Genomic DNA, 17,846 nt, shown 5'->3' on the forward strand with positions numbered 1-17,846 from the left:
CCTTGTGCTTAGAATGCCATATTGTTGGGGGGCAAAAGGCTGACTCTGTAAACCGCTTAGAGAGGGCTGTAAAAGCACTGTGAAGCGATATATAAGTCTTAGGTACTATTCCTTCCTTCCTTCCTTCCTTCCTTCCTTCCTTCCTTCCTTCCTTCCTTCCTTCCTTGTGCTTAGAATGCCATATTGTTGGGGGGCAAAAGGCTGACTCTGTAAACCGCTTAGAGAGGGCTGTAAAAGCACTGTGAAGCGGTGTATAAGTCTTAGGTATCCTTCCTTCCTTCCTTCCTTCCTTCCTTCCTTCCTTCCTTCCTTCCTTCCTTCCTTCCTTCCTTCCTTCCTTCCTTCCTTCCTTCCTTCCTTGTGGTTAGAATGCCATATGGTTGGGGCAAGAGACTGACTCTGTAAACCGCTTAGAGAGGGCTGTAAAAGCACTATGAACTGGTATATAAGTCTTAGGTACTATTCTTATCTTCCTTCCTTCCTTCCTTCCTTCCTTCCTTCCTTCCTTCCTTCCTTCCTTCCTTCCTTCCTTCCTTCCTTCCTTGTGCTTAGAATGCCATATTGTTGGGCGGCAAAAGGCTGACTCTGTAAACCGCTTAGAGAGGGCTGTAAAAGCACTGTGAAGCGATATATAAGTCTTAGGTACTATTCCTTCCTTCCTTCCTTCCTTCCTTCCTTCCTTCCTTCCTTCCTTCCTTCCTTGTGCTTAGAATGCCATATTGTTGGGGCAAGAGGCTGACTCTGTAAACTGCTTAGAGAGGGCTGTAAAAGCACTGTGAAGTGGTACATAAGCCTGAGTGCTAGTGCTATTAACAAACGTTTCGCCCAGCGACAAAGACATTGGCCTCCATTGTGGTCATAAGTTGAGGACTACGTGTAGATTATGAAAATTGGAAGAGAGACACTTTGGGGATTTATTCAGAAGTCTGGGATCACCCCCCCCCCCCAAAAAAAAAAGGCTCCGTAACTGGGCCTGCAGAGTCATGAAATCCAAACTAAACTCCAAGATTAGCCCTCGGCCTACAGGGACCGCGGTGGGCAGGCGAGAACGCAGGCATCATGCAAGCGAGTCAAGCTACAAACTGGGAGGTAAATGATCCAATTAGTTCAAGGTCTCTGCAGAGCCCACTGCTGATAAGATTGGATTAAGGCAACACCTAAGCAGAAAAAAAGGAAGAAGTGATGGGAGAGTAAGCAAAAAGAAAAAAGAAAGAAAGAAAGATTAATTAAAAGAGAAGTGAGGAAGGAGGTCTCCCTCCGCAGAATGATACATGGCTTTCCCCCCCAAAAAAGGCTCTAACTGGGCCCCAGTACGCATCGGGGTCTCACCTCCATGAGATCAGGTTGCTTTTTTTATTTCAGGGCAGGGTTTTAGCATTGCAGCGTGCTCCTTCCCACCCCCCCTCCCCGCTTTTCCCAACGAATTATTTTTATTTTATATCTATGTCTATATATAGATATATAGCTGCTATGCGTTTCTCTTTCCTCTGAGCAATTACGCGGCAGTATATAAAGAGCAGGGGAGATGATGTTAATTAAACAGAAGATAATTTCTGTCAGCCCACCGAGTGGGGAGGGGGGGGGGCAAGGGATGCAGGGGAGGGGGGGGAGGAGGAGGAGGAGAGGGCGGGAGGGGGGGGGAAGAGCACGCTGGGCTTTGGCTCCTTGGAAGATTTTTCTCTGTTCAAAGCACAGGTCTTGGTGTCAGCGAGAAAAAGGGCTCATTTATTTCAATAATCGTCGCAATAAACTTGACCCCCCCAAAAATAGAAGAAGATGATAACTGCTGGAAGATGTAGAACAAAGAATATGAGTGGAAGAAATCTGATTGAATTTGCAACAAATGCTCCTGGTTCAGCGGGCACCAACTGGTGGTCGGTGAGAACATTTTGGGGGTCCGCAGAAAAATTATTTGCATTTTTCATATTGCACTAAATCAGGGGTCCTCAAACTACGGCCCCCGGGACGGATACGTGCAATGAAGGCTTGTGTTGCTGCAGAGAGTCTCCCCCTTTGGGGTCTTTTTGTGCGGGTGAGAAGGGGGCAGAAATTCCGACTTGGGGTCTGCTTCAGCCTCCTGGTGGGGGGCTTTGGGCGAAGGCTGGAGGGAAGAGCCGCTGGTGGGGAAGAGCCGGAGGGCCTCGTTCCAGTGGGGCTGCATCAGGGCCTGGAACTGGCTGGCCATCTCAGCCCGCTGAGTCTCCAGGCGCCGGTACCTGGCCTTGCACTCCCGCAGGTTTTCCTTCTGCTTGGAAAGCCTATGCTCCTAGTCCTCAGCGAGGCGCTTCCGCTGAGCCTCCTTCTCGGCCAGATCCAATTTGAACTGAGCTGTTTTGCCAACTCTTTTCTCCTGGGGGCTGCTTAGCTCCAGCAACTGCTTCCTATTGGGGCCCTAAGGAGCCCCGGGCAGGCGGGCAGGCGAGGAGTGGCGAGTAGAGGCTGGCAAGGCGCCTCTCGACGTAAGTGACATTGAGTTGGCCACACCCACCCAGTCACATGACCACCTAGCCACGCCCACCCAGCCAGTCATTAGGCAGATCATATTAGTGGTCCGCGGGATTTAAAATTATGAATTTAGTAGTCCCTGAGGTCTGAAAGGTCGGGGACCTCTGTCCTAGTGCACAAAAACAATGATGCAAAGGTGAATATGTGTGTGTGTGTGTGTGTGTGTGTGTGTGTGTGTGTGTGTGTGTGTGTGTGAATTCTCCTTAACTACTATTTTTGGGGCTTTATTGTCTTCCTTCATTGATCCTTGTTTCTTTCCTCCATCCACCTAATACCATTTCTCCCACATCTTTGTAACTTTAAATGGTCAGTGGCTAAGACCCAGAGCTTGTCCATCAGAAAGGTGGGCAGTTCGGCGGTTCGAATCCCTAGCGCCGCGTAACGGGGCGAGCTCCCGTGACTTGTCCCAGCTTCTGCCAACCTAGCAGTTTGAAAGCACATCAAAAAATGCAAGTAGAAAAATAGGGACCGTCTTTGGTGGGAAGGAAACAGCGTTCCGTGGGGGAGAGACTCTCTGCAGCAACGCAAGCCTTCGTTGCACGTATCCGTCCCGGGGGGCCGTAGTTTGAGGATTTAGCCCTGATTTAGCGCAATATAAAAAATGCAAATGATTTTTCTGCGGACCACCACAATTTTCTCCCGGTTGGTGACCGCTGCTCTGGAAGGAAGGTGGAGAAAGCAAAGGACTAAGCCTAAGTAAGGTTTATACCGCACGCACTACTCACCAGGGCCTCGCGCGATGCTCCCTTCTCGGTTCCAGAGGAGCTGATCTGTGCAAAGAAAATGCAAGGTTAGACTGCCATCCAATGGTCATCTCCATGCATACAGTCGTAGACCACAGAGGTGGGAGAAAGGCTTATAAATGGTCTGACCGAAGCTTCCCAAGAGCAGGAAGCAAACTCCCGGTCCCGACAAAAAAAACAACGCCCTTTTATTAATTGGCTGTGAATTCTGCCCATTCACAGACAGCAAAGTTTTTCATGGGAGGATTTACAGCCACAGACCTTCTCTGGCTTGGAGAGCTGCCAGGCCCGATAGGATGTTTCCTACTTGGGTCATGAAACGGCTGCAAGAAAACCAGCAAGCTCAGAGAGAACCAAGTCAACCCTGAGCTACAAATATTCTATTTTCTTTCTTTCTTTTTCTTTATTTCTATCTATCATCTATCTATCTATCTATCTATCTATCTATCTATCTATCTATCTATCTATCATCTATCTATCTATCTATCATCTATCTATCTATCTATCTATCTATCTATCATCTATCTATCTATCTATCTATCTATCTATCTATCTATCATCTATCTATCATCTATCTATCATCTATGTATCTATCTATCTATCATCTATCTATCTATCATCTATCTATCTATCTATCTATCATCTATCTATCTATCTATGTATCTATCTATGTATCTATCATCTATCTATCATCTATCTATCATCTATCTATCTATCTATCTATCATCTATCTATCTATCTATCTATCTATCATCTATCTATCATCTATCTATCATCTATCTATCTATCTATCATCTATCTATCTATCTATCTATCTATCATCTATCTATCATCTATCTATCTATCATCTATCTATCTATCTATCTATCATCTATCTATCATCTATCTATCATCTATCTATCTATCTATCATCTATCTATCATCTATCTATCATCTATCTATCTATCTATCATCTATCTATCTATCATCTATCTATCATCTATCTATCATCTATCTATCTATCTATCTATCATCTATCTATCTATCTATCTATCTATCTATCTATCTATCTATCATCTATCTATCATCTATCTATCATCTATCTATCTATCTATCTATCTATCATCTATCTATCTATCTATCTATCTATCATCTATCTATCTATCATCTATCTATCTATCTATCTATCTATCTATCTATCATCTATCTATCTATCTATCTATCATCTATCTATCTATCTATCTATCTATCATCTATCTATCTATCTATCTATCTATCTGTCATCTATCTATCTATCTATCTATCTATCTATCTATCTATCTATCTATATCTATCATCTATCTATCTAATCTATCTATCTATCTATCTATCATCTATCTATCTATCTATCTATCTATCTATCTATCTATCTATCTATCTATCATCTATCTATCATCTATCTATCTATCATCTATCTATCTATCTATCTATCTATCTATCATCTATCTATCTATCTATCTATCATCTATCTATCTATCTATCTGTCATCTATCTATCTATCTATCTATCTATCTATCTATCTATCTATATCTATCATCTATCTATCTAATCTATCTATCTATCTATCTATCTATCTATCTATCTATCATCTATCTATCTATCTATCTATCTATCTATCTATCTATCTATCATCTAGCTATCTATCATCTAGCTATCTATCATCTAGCTATCTATCATCTATCTATCATCTATCTATCTATCTATCTATCTATCATCTATCTATCATCTGTCTATCTATCTATCTATCATCTATCTATCTATCTATCTATCATCTATCTATCTATCATCTATCTATCTATCATCTATCAATCTATCTACTTTTCTTCCTTCCTTCCTCCCTCCCTCCCTTCCCTTTGGTCCTAGCACTGATGATGTTACCTAGTTGGGTAATGAAATGCCTGCAAGAAAACAAGCAAACACAGAGAGCACCAAAGACCCCACAGTTCTCCTCCTCCTCCCTTCTAGCACTGATGATGTTACCTAGTTGGGTAATAAAACGTCTGCAAGAAAACCACCAAGCTCAGAGACCACCAAGGACTCCTCATGTCAACCCTGAGCTACAAATATTCTATTTTCTTTCTTTCTTTCTCTTTCTTTCTTTCTTTCTTTCCTTCTTCTTTTCTTTCTTTCTTTCCTCTCTTTCCCTCTCTCTCCCCCTTACTCCCTTTGGTCCTAGCACTGATGATGTTACCTAGTTGGGTATTGAAATGCCTGCAAGAAAACAAGCAAACTCAGAGAGTACCAAAGACCCTGGATGTCAACCCTGAGCTACAAATAGTTCCTTCCTTCCTCCCTCCCTCCCTTCCTTCCTGCACTGATGATGTTACCTACTCAGGGTCATGAAACGTCTGCAATAAAACCAGCAAACTCAAAGAGCAAGAAAGCATCCCTCCTGTCAACCCTGGGCTACAAATATTCTCCTTTATTACCACTGGAGTTGTAAAGAAAAACTGAAAAGCTGCTTAGGGGAAAGAAAACCGTGAGCCCAAAGAGGAAGAGGAAGAAGGAAAATGGGCCGGTGGAAAGGAAGCGTAACTCAGGAGCAAAGCATTTCCCGTCCTCAGAGAGAGTCACAAGTTCAACCTCTATTTTAAAAAAGACCAGATAGCAGGAAATCGGAAAATCTTACATTTATTGGCAACTCCATAAATACGCTACATCCTTTCCTGGGCTTGCGAAGCTGATCCCGGGATGAGCATATATGAACCAAGGAGGGACCAGCTGCTCCATGTTCCACCTCTGGAATTTCTTTCTCTCTTTTGATCATGGTGCAAGACACAGTTTAGGAAGAAGAGTGGAAGTAAAACCCCCATCTAAATCACCATTTTTTTCCTTGTTAAATTAAGCAGAAGCCTGAAGACGTTTACAAGTATGTTTTGCTGATGGATACTGTCAAGGTAAAGATAAAGTTTCCCCTTGCACATATGTGCTCGTCGTTCCCGACTCTAGGGGGGCGTGCTCATCTCCGTTTCAAAGCCGGAGAGCCAGCGCTGCCCGAAGACGTCTCCGGGGTCATGTGGCCGGCATGACTCAACGCCGAAAGCGCACGGGACGCTGTTCCCTTCCCACCAAAGGTGGTTCCTATTTTTCTACTTGCATTTTTACATGCTTTTGAACTGCTGGGTTGGCAGAAGCTGGGACAAGTCACAGGAGCTCCCTCCGTTACGCAGCACTGGGGATTTGAACCGCCGAACGGCTGACCTTTCTGATCAACAAGCGTCTTAGCCGCTGAGCCACTGCGTCCCTTCTGAACTTGGCATTTGCTAGCTAACCATTTTTTTTAGCTGCTTTCGAACTGCTGGGTTGGCAGAAGCTGGGACAAGTCACGGGAGCTCCCTCCATTACGCAGCGCTGGGGATTCGAACGGCCCACCTTTCTGATCAACAAGCTCAGGGTCTTAGCTGCTGTGCCACCTAGTTGGCTAGAGGGGGACCCTAAAAGGGCATCCACACCGAGTTCTGGCTTTTGCTTCTGCCGCTCAACAGCCTGCCTTCTACGAAACAAATGCTGGCAACCTTTCGTGGCGGTACCGTTACCGCCATCTATACAAAAGTCGAAGTTGCATTCGTTTCGGGCTTCCAAACAGAAGCAATTTAACGGCTCCTCCCCCCAAGCCGGAGGGAATTTTGCTTTGTTTTCTTTTGTTAAAAAGGTAACCAAAAAAAAACAAAAAACGTGACGTTTGCCTTTTTTCTTGCAGAAATGGAAATGACGGAATCTAGTTGCAACCGCCAGGCCAGCGATGGGAAACCATTTCTCCCTCGGGTGCCAAAAGCGTGCGTGTGCCGACACCCATGATTCAATCTCCCGCCCCCCACCCCCCTCACATGCACCCTCGACACCCCCCCCTGCGCAGCCCATTTTGGGCCTACCAGGCCTTATTGAAGCCTCCGGAGTCAATTTCCCGACTTCCAGTGGGCCCGGTAGCCTCGTTTTGCGCCCTCTCCGGGTTCCAGAAGTTTTCCAGGAGCCTGGGGAGGGCAAAAACAGTCTCCTCCACCCCCCACCCCCCCGGAGGCCAAAAACACCCTCCCGGAGCCTCTGCGCGAGCCCTGTACTTTCCCTGCCATCGCATGGGGACTTCTGGGAAGGGGACCTTTCCTTCTCCGCTCCATCTGATTAAAAAGCCAGTGAATAGGATGCAGAGAATGGAAGAAAGTTCATTAATGTTTTGACTCTTTCTCCCTTATAATGCAAGGAGGAATTACCGTATTTTTCAGACTATAAGAAGCACCGGTGTTCTAAGACGCACCGAGATTTTGAAGAGGTTGAGTAAGGAAAAAAGTTTTTTTGTCCTCCCCAGTCCCTAGGAGCACTCTGCAGGCTTCAGCAGGGCTGGGGGGAGGCAAAAAACGACCCCATTTGGGCAAAAAATAGGCAACAAATTGGGCATTTTTCGCAAAAAACAGGGGCATTGTTGCCTTCTCTCAGCCTTGCTGAAGCCTGCACAGTGCTCCTGGGGGAAGGCAAAAATGTCTCAGTTTTTGTGAAAAATGGGCAAAAGGCAGGTCATTTTTCACAGAAACGGGGGCACTTTTGCCTTCCCCCAGCCCTGCAGAGTACTTCTGGGGGTTGGGGGAAAGCAAAAATCTCCCCATTTTTACAATACAATACAATACAATAGCAGAGTTGGAAGGGACCTTGGAGGTCTTCTAGTCCAACCCCCTGCCTAGGCAGGAAACCCTATACCGTTTCAGACAGATGGCTATCCAACATCTTCTTAAAGACTTCCAGTGTTGGGGCATTCACAACCTCTGGAGGCAACTTCTGTTCCACTCGTTAATTGTTCTGTCAGCAAATTTCTCCTCACTTCTCAGTCGCTTCTGTCCTTGATTAGTTTCCACCCATTGCTTCTTGTTCTACTCTCAGGTGCCTTGGAGAATAGCTTGACTCCCTCTTCTTTGTGGCAACCCCTGAGATATTGGAAGACTGCTATCACGTCTCCCCTAGTCCTTCTTTTCATTCAACTAGACATCCCCAGTTCCTGCAACCGTTCTTCATATATCTAAGCCTCCAATCCCCTAATCCTCTTTGTTGCTCTTCTCTGCACTCTTTCCAGAGTCTCCACATCTTTTTTACATCATGGCGACCAGAACTGGATGCCGTATTCCAGGTGTGGTCTTACAAAGCCATTATAAAGTGGCATTAACACTTCACGTGATCTTGATTCTATCCCTCTGTTGATGCAGCCTAGAACTGGGTTGGCTTTTTTGGCAGCTGCTGCACACGGCTGGCTCCTATTTAAATGGTTGTCCACTAGGACTCCAAGATCCCTTTCACAGTTACTACTACTGAGCAAGGTAACACCTATACTGTACCTGTGCATTTCGTTTTCCTTGCCTAAATGTAGAAAAACGGGCATAAAACGGGCCATTTTTTTGCAAAAACGGGGGCATTTTTGCCTTCCCTCAGCCCTGCTGAAGCCCGCAGAATGCTTCTGAAGGCGGAGAAAAGGCAAAAACACCTGTTTTTGTGGAAAATTGTCCATTTTTCACCAAAATGGGACGCGGGGGCAGGGCTTCAGGAGGCCAAAAATGGCTGTATTCAGTGTACAAGATGCACAAACATTTCCACGCTCTTTTGGGTGGGGGGGAAGGTGTGTCTTACACCCCGCAAAATACGGTAGATTTTCACCAGCATCCTATTAGATTTTGCAGCTCCAGGAATTCCTCACCCAAATATAAAAGGCCCAAGAAAAAGAAATGGTGTGTTAAAAAAAAAAAGGCCTCCGTTTGGGATTATTAAGATTTCAAGATGGGGGTACGAGGAATAAAGAGAGATATGCAAACCTGCCATAGCTCCTTTTCAAAAACCCAGTTAAGAACACGCTTTCCGCTCTGGTCACCTCCAATGATTTTCAAATCATTCCAAATACTGAAAGAATTCAACCCCAAAATTTATAGTTCAAGGAAAATGCAGATATTTTGCATTTTTGGGGGGGGCGGTGTTGATGGGGGGAGTGCTACTGCTCTACTCCCCAATTCTTTGGGCTAAATTCCCTCCACCGAGTTTGGTTTATAACTTGGCTCTTCCTTTATCATTATTTTTATCTATTATCCTGTGGCAGTCAGAAGGGGTAATTTCACACCCTTAGGGGATCCGCCGTTAAGATTAACGGGGGCGGTCTTCTTCCAGAAGAAATATATGTTGAGTTTATATATAGCAAGATGAGCCCACTCCCCTGTCAATGTTGATGTTAATATGTCAGGCAGGTAGGAACACTGGAATTGTACAGATATAGGCTAAAACAGGGTCGGCAACCTTTAAACACGCAAAGAGCCATTTGGACCCGTTCCCCACAGAAAAGAAAACTCCGGGAACTACAAAACTTTTCTTGCGCCTGATTATTTCCTGAGCGGCCACCGAACTAGCATATGTAGTTGAATTAAACATTCTGTTTTCTTCTGAAACTTTGTTTTTCCTTGGATTTATCCATGGTTGGCCTATTGTGTGGGTGTGTGCGTGTGCGTGGGTGTAAAAGCTCAACAAATCCCATGCCGGCAAGTATCACACATTGGCGGTTGTGACGCATGTTTTGAGCGACAGGGAGCCGCAGCAGAGGGATGAAAGAGCCACATGCGGCTTGAGCCATATGCAGCTCCAGAGCCACATGCGGCTCCAGAGCCATATGCAGCTCCAGAGCCACATGCGGCTCCAGAGCCACAGAATGCTGAACCCCTGAGCTAAAAGAACAGCCGTTCCCCTCTTTTCCCTGCACACCATAGAGAGCCAAGATAGGGTCCTCCTGAGTTCATCACACTTTCCTGTTCCCTCCAGCTAAGCTCATCTTTGACTGACTCCCACCGTCTATTTCCTTCAGCAGCTCTCTTTGTGTTCAACCTTAGATTGCCAAAAGAGAACCATCCACTCTCAAGCCCCCTTCCTTCTCCAAAAAGCTCAACGAGAAACAAGATTTCTGGCTGAATCTCGCCAACGGAGAGAAGCCCTGTTGCGTTCAGGATCCTTTGTAAGTTGTGAGTTGCTTCCACCAGTAGTCTGACTTATGCTGCAAAGCATACCTCTGGAGGCTACTTCTGGGGCCCAATCATTCTTTGTCCCCATGGCAGGATATTGCCACCTTTGCAATGGCATCTCATGGCATTCGGTAGGGAGGGAAGGTTGGAGAAGCCAGAGGGGGAATCTCTCTACTACAACTCTTAGCCAATATTTTGCAGTCCTGTGCAAGGGGAAAAGGGGGGGGGGGGAGGGAGGATAACACAAAGATCCAGCCTCGCTGTATTTTAACCAAGATGTGGGGTGTGTGGCAATGTCTGGAAGAAAATAAGTCAATTTTCCCTTTCTTGAAACTGGAAAATTTGGGGGAACATACTTTTTTTTTCATTCCGTTCAAGCAATGTCGCATTTCATTGATCCTTGGTTCGGTTCGGGACATGTCCAGAACAAACAGCGAGGACTAGAATTTGGCAACAAGGGGTGTGTTGGGAGGGGAGGATTCTGTTTTGTTTGGAACTGGCAAATGCCCAGCAGAGCTCAAGATTTTGGGCACGGCATATGTACACAAGTATAAAAAGGAAGGTTGTGAACCTATAGTCAAAAGTGCTGAATTATTATTATTTTTTGAGAATACCCTGACTTATTTTGAAGAGAATTAGCTCAGGAAAAGCTTAATGGGACCTAGAAAGAAAGAAAGAAAGAAAGAAAGAAAGAAAGAAAGAAAGAAAGGAAGGAAGGAAGGAAGGAAGGAAGGAAGGAAGGAAGGAAGGAAGGAAGGAAGGAAGGAAGGAAGGAAGGAAGGAAGGAAGGAAGGAAGGAAGGAAGAAAGAAAAAGGAAGGAAGGAAGAAAGAAAGAAAGAAAGAAAGAAAGAAAGAAAGAAAGAGAGAGAGAGAGAGAGGAAGGAAGGGAGGGAGGGAGAGAGAGGGAGGGAGGGAGGGAGGGAGGAAGGAAGGAAGGAAGGAAGGAAGGAAGAAAGAAAGAAAGAAAGAAAGAAAGAAAGAAAGAAAGAAAGAAAGAGAAAGAAAGATTTCTGACTCTGGAAAGGGGTGGGGGGAGGAGGTAGAAAGCTGTGGGGAAGATTAGTAACTGAACTCATTTTTTAAAAAAATAAAAACGGTGCAACTGATAGACTAACAAACAACCGTGCGCCACCGCAAATCCCATTAATATGTTAGTATTTGTAGAGGCGAAGAAACGTTTGACCTCCAGTCTGCAGGTGGAAAAAGATGAAAGGGCAATTGGAACAGACCCTGGTGAAGGCTTGTCTGCTGATTAATATTCAAACAGGTATCTGCCTTTGTGCGGCATTCAAGAAGTTTGTGAATTAAGAAAGAACGGGGAAAGAACAGGAGGGGGAGGCGGTGTGGTGTGGTGCTTAAAAGAAACTCTTGGCAGAAATATATCCTGTTTTTTTCTAAAGTGAGGTTCGGGAGGTGTGCCCTATTCACATTCTTGGTAGCCCCCAAATGCGTGTGACTCATTTTTGTGTGCGTTTTTGTATAATTTGGGGAGGTTTAATGGGGCAAAATCGGTGCTTTGGACTTGTAGGTGGTTAAAGAGCCTTTTGGGGGGGGGAGAGACCCCTTTTAAACTTCCTGGGGCCCCTTCCGTTCAGGTTGCTGCCCCATTGATTTTCAGAAAGTGGGTCGCAACATGTTTCATTCAATCTGGGGCAGGAGTGGGCAACTTGCGGCTCTGGAGCCGCCTGTGGCTCTTTCCTCCCTCCGCTGCGGCTCCTTGTCGCCAGCCAGCTCCACAACGGATAGGGCTTTCGGTTAAGACAGGTAGAGGGAAAAGGACACAGCACTAGGAGGAGACTCTATGGTGGGGTGGGAACCAGACTTCCGGTCAGCAGAGGAAAAAGGATGCTGCGCTAGGAGGAGACTCTATGGTGGTGGTGGGGGGAACCAGACTTCCGGTCGGCTCCAGAATTGAACGGTGGGGCTTCCGGTGAGGACCTTTGTGGCTCTTTGGAGTGTTGAAGGTTCCTGACGCCTGGTCTGGTGTATCACCTGGTCTGGTGTATCACCTTGCTCAACAGTAGTAACTGTGAAAGGGATCTTGGAGTCCTAGTGGACAACCATTTAAATATGAGCCAGCCATGTGCAGCAGCTGCCAAAAAAAGTCAACCCAGTTCTAGGCTGCATCAACAGAGGGATAGAATCAAGATCACGTGAAGTGTTAATACCACTTTATTAAGCCTTGGTAAGGCCACACTTGGAATACTGCATTCAGTTTTGTAAAAAAGATGTGGAGACTCTAGGAAGAGTGCAGAGAAGAGCAACAAAGAGGATTAGGGGATTGGAGACTAAAACATATGAAGAATGGTTGCAGGAACTGGGTAGGTCTAGTTTGATGAAAAGAAGGACTAGGGGAGACATGATAGCAGTCTTCCAATATCTCAGGGGTTGCCACAAAGAAGAGGGAAGTCAAACTATTCTCCAAAGCACCTGAAGGCAGGACAAGAAGCAATGGGTGGAAAGTAATCAAAGGGAGAAGCAACTTAGAACTAAGGAAGAATTCCCTGACAGTGAGAACAATTAATTAGTGGAACAACTTGCCTCCAGAAGTTGTGAATGCCCCAACACTGGAAGTCTTTAAGAAGATGTTGGATAACTATTCGACTGAAGTGTTGTAGGGTTTCCTGCCTAGGCAGGGGGTTGGACTAGAAGACCTCCAAGGTCCCTTCCAACTCTGTTATTCTATATTCTATTCTATTTCCATAGAAAAATTAGCCCTCCCTTTCCCCCAATTTTTTTTTAATGCCAAGCATTTTTCATCCCTGTTATGTTGTGATAAAAGAAAGATGGCCCAGTGATTACAAATATGCCTCCTGCTTGCTTTTCAGCTTGTGTATTGAGCCGGAAGTTCTCAGCTGTTCTCATCTATTATCTTCTCAGAAACCACAATTGCTCTCTTTTTTCCCCCTTTTAAAGACTTTTATTGAATTTTACATAAATGTAGAGATATTTAGGGGGAAAAAACCTTCCAGACTCCTCAGAGACAAAGCCTAAATGATTCATCCAATTAGAGCTTCATTTGGCTATTATGAGACAATATTGAGCCATATAAATCAGTTCAGGTTAAGATGAAGGAGTAAGAAAAAGACAAATGTTTATGGACGTGTCTAAAGAAATGGATTAAGGAAAAAAAAACAAGGACAGAGTATATATAAAAACCCAAGGGTAGAAAAACAGGCTTTTTGCTGAATAATTTTCTGGTACTTATTCAGTCTCTTAAATACATCAGCTTTCAATTGAAAATCACCAGACTCCTGCATCCATCACAGCTAGGCCTGATACAATGGTAGTTGCACACAGCCTAATAACTGGACACGGAACCACGGATTGGTTCACAATTGGGAAAGGAGTCCGACAAGGCTGTATACTGTCATCCTGCCTATTTAACTTGTAGGCGGAGCAAATCATGAGGAAGGCGGGGCTAGATGAATCAAAAGTTGGAATCGAGATTGCCGGGAGAAATATCAGCAACCTCAGATAGGCAAATGATGCCACTCTCAGGGCAGAAAACGAAGAGGAACTAAAGAGCTTCTTGAGGCGGGCGAAGGAGGAGAGAGTGCAAAAGTTGGCTTGAAACTCAACATTAAGAAAGATAAGATCACGGCATCCGGCCCTCTCAATTCCTGGCAAATAGAAGGGGAAGAAATGGAGGCAGCGACAGATTTCATTTTCTTGGGCTCCAAGATCACCGCAGATGGGGACTGCAAGCCAAGAAATTAATACATGCTATTCCTGGGGAGGGAGGAAAGCGATGGCAAATCTAGACAGAATACTAAAAAGCAGAGACATCACCCTGCCAGCAAAAAGTGCCTATAGTCAAGGCGATGGTTTTCACAGTTGCAATGGATGGATGTGAAGGTTGGACCATAAGGAAGGCGGAGCGCCAAAGAATGGAGGCTTCTGAACTCCAGTGCTGGAGAAGACGACTCCTGCGAGTCCCTTGGACTGCAAGGCGATCCAACCGGTCAGTCCTAGAGGAGATCAACCCTGACTGCTCTTTAGAAGGCCAGATCCTGAAGAGGAAACTCCAATCCTTTGGCCACCTAATGAGAAGGAAGGACTCACTGGAGCAGACCCTAATGCTGGGAACAATTGAGGACAAAAGAAGAAGGGGACGACAGAGAATGAAGTGACTGGATGGAATCACTGAAGCAGTTGGCATGAGCTTAAATGGACTCCAGAGGATGGCAGAGGACAGGAAGGCCTGGAGGAACGTTGTCCAAGGGGTTGCGATGGGTTGGATATGATTTTGCAACTAACAACATCAACAGCTTAAAAATGAATCCATGGTTCACTGTTAGAAAGGGATTAAAAATTGATTCTTAATTGCTTAATTGCAGATTCTGTTCTACAGAGAAATTACGGAGTCTGTCCTCTGTACCTCCATAACTGCCTGGTTTGGCTCTGCAACCCAACAAGACAGACACGGACTTCAGAGGACAATCAGAACTGCAGAAAAAAACAATTACTGCCAACCTTCTCCCATTGAGGACCTGTACACTGCACCAGTCAAAAAGAGGGCCAGGAAAATATCTACAGACCCCTCACATCCTGGACATAAATTGTTTCAACTCCTACCCTCAAAATGATGCTATGGAGCACTGCACACCAAGACAACTAGACACAAGGACAGTTTTTTCCCGAATGCCATCACTCTGCTAAACAAATCATTCCCTCAACACTGTCAAACTATCTACTAAGACTGTATTGCTATTATTCTTCTCTTCCTTCCTAGTATCTATCTCTTCCCACTTATGGCTATATCCATGTTGCCTGTATTTTTATACTTTCTATTGTTTTATTTGTTTCCTAGTACGATTTGATTGCTTATTAGTAACCTATGACTATCACTAAGTTTGCATTCTATGATTCTTGATGAATGTATTCTATTTTTCTTTTTCTTTATGTACACTGAGAGCTTATGCACCAAAGACAAATTCCTTCTGTGTCCAATCACACTTGGCCAATAAAGAATTCAATTCAATTCAATTTCTTATTCTATTCAATTTCTTATTCTATTCTATTTCTTGTTCTATTCTATTCCTTGTTCTATTCTATTTCTTATTCTATTCTATTTCTTGTTCTATTCTATTTCCTATTCTATTCTATTTCTTATTCTATTCTATTTCTTGTTCTATTCTATTCCTTGTTCTATTCTATTTCCTATTCTATTCTATTTCTTATTCTATTCTAGTCTATTTTTATTCCATTCTATTTCTTATTCTATTCTATTTCTTATTCTATTCTATTCTATTTCTTGTTCTATTCTATTTCCTATTCTATTCTATTTCCTATTCTATTCTATTTCTTATTCTATTCTATTCCTTGTTCTATTCTATTTCTTATTCTATTCTATTTCTTATTCTATTCTATTTCCTATTCTATTTCTTATTCTATTCTATTCTATTTCCTATTCTATTCTATTCTATTCTATTCTATTCTATTCTAGGCACACTGGCTGACCAAAATGTCCATCAGTTGATTAGGATGCCTGGGTTCAAATAACAGGACTCCATTCAGGAGGATAAGAATTTAAGTATGATAAAGATAAACATGTTTTTTATTTCTCTTCACCAATGTTTTATTATCCCTCTTATTTTGGACCTCCCAGGCTGGGGACAAGGGAAGGTAAACCTCTCACGCCTCTTCCTGGGGAAAAGTGGACCCTGCAGATTTGCAGATAGTGCCTGGCACCCTAATGCCCTGTCAACGCAGGACTACAACTTCCATCACAAGCCCAACGAAAGAAATTTTGGGCTCAATTGTTGTCATAAGTCGAGGACTATCTCTCCCTTCCTCTGCATGGCAGCCTTGCCTAGTAAACTCCCTCTCTTTTCTGGGAATTTTTCCTCTGTGTTGGAGGCACCAAAATAACCAAGATGATATAAGTTCTCCTGCTGGAGCAGGGGGTTGAACTAGATGACCTCCGAAGTCCCTTCCAGCCCTGGATTGCTGTGCTCTGCATGTGAAGAAAAAAAAATTTCCCTTCCCTCTTTCCTGCCTTTAATTTCAGGATAGGACTTACTCCTTACCCTGGGTCCTTTCCAAAGGGGCAGAAGCTAAGTTTTCCTTTGCCCCTACACAAACACACCATGAAACCCCCTCAATCCCTCCATCCATCCCCCTTTTAGGGATTCCCCCTTCTCTTGTCTTTTCTAGAGGGGAGGGGAGGATAGAAAAGCCCATTTCTCACCTATCCCCTGCCTTCATTTACATGCAAACCCCCAACTCCTCCATCCATCCCCTTTTTAGAGATACCCCCTTGCCTTTTTCTTAAGGGAGAGGGAGGATAGAAGAGCCCATTTCTCACCTATCCCCTGCCTTCATTTACATGCAAACCCCCAACTCCTCCATCCATCCCCTTTTTAGAGATACCCCCTTGCCTTTTTCTTAAGGGAGAGGGAGGATAGAAGAGCCCATTTCTCACCTCCCTGACTTAATTTATGTGGGACACAAGGGTTCCCTTCCTTCTCCCCTCCCATTAGAACAGAACAGAGAATAGATTAGAATAAGGAATGGAATAGAATAGAATGGAATAAGGAATAGAATCAGGAATAGGGCAGGGTAGAGTAGAATTAGAATAGAGAATAGAAGAGAATAGAATAAGGAACAGGGTAGGGTAAAGTAGAGTAGAATTAGAATAGAGAATAGAATAGAATAGAGCAGGGAATAGGGTAGGGTAGGATAGAATAGAGTAGAATTAGAATAGAGTAGAATTAGAATAGAGAATAGAATAGAGAATAGAATAGAACAGGGAATAGGGTAGGGTAGTATAGAGTAGAGTAGAATTAGAATAGAGAATAGAATAGAACAGGGAATAAGGTAGGGTAGGGTAGGGTAGAGTAGAGTAGCATTAGAATAGAGAATAAAATAGAGAATAGAATAGAGAACAGAATAGGATAAGGAACAGGGTAGGGTAAAGTAGAGTAGAATTAGAATAGAGAATAGAATAGAGAATAGAATAGAACAGGGAATAGGTTAGGGTAGGGTAGAGTAGAATTAGAATAGAGAATAGAATAAAGAATAGGGTAGGGTAGGGTAGGGAAGGGTAGAGTAGAGTAGAGTAGAATTAGAATAGAGAATAGAATAGAACAGGGAATAGGGTAGGGTAGGGAAGGATAGAGTAGAGTAGAATTAGAATAGAGAATAGAATAGAACAGGGAATAGGGTAGAGTAGGGTAGAGTAGAGTAGCATTAGAATAGAGAATAGAATAGAGAACAGAATAGAACAGAATAGAATAAGGAACAGGGTAGGGTAAAGTAGAGTAGAATTAGAATAGAGAATAGAATAGAGAATAGAATAGAACAGGGAATAGGGTAGAGTAGGGTAGAGTAGAGTAGCATTAGAATAGAGAATAGAATAGAGAATAGAATAGAATAGAATAGAATAAGGAACAGGGTAGGGTAAAGTAGAATTAGAATAGAGAATAGAATAGAGAATAGAACAGAGAATAGGGTAGGGTAAGGAAGGGTAGAGTAGAGTAGAATAGAGAATAGAATAGAGAAACAATAGAACAGGGAATAGGGTAGGATAGGGTAGGATAGAGTAGAGTAGAATTAGAATACAGAATAGAATAAATAATAGAATAGAATTCTTTATTGGCC

General features: G+C 43.7%; 1 protein-coding gene across 3 annotated transcripts in view; it reads right to left on the reverse strand.

The window, feature by feature from the left end:
• PEX14 (peroxisomal biogenesis factor 14) overlaps positions 1 to 17,846 on the reverse strand; it is a 145,874-nt gene that overhangs the window by 124,743 nt on the left and 3,285 nt on the right. For all 3 annotated transcript variants that reach the window (XM_081955515.1, XM_081955514.1, XM_081955513.1), the window contains one exon: positions 3,231 to 3,275. In XM_081955515.1, coding sequence (XP_081811641.1) covers positions 3,231 to 3,275 — 45 coding nt within the window. The remainder of the gene's footprint in view (positions 1 to 3,230; positions 3,276 to 17,846) is intronic.

This window comes from Natrix helvetica (assembly GCF_964273705.1).
Source record: "Natrix helvetica genome assembly, chromosome: 5".
Lineage (NCBI taxonomy): Eukaryota > Metazoa > Chordata > Lepidosauria > Squamata > Natricidae > Natrix > Natrix helvetica.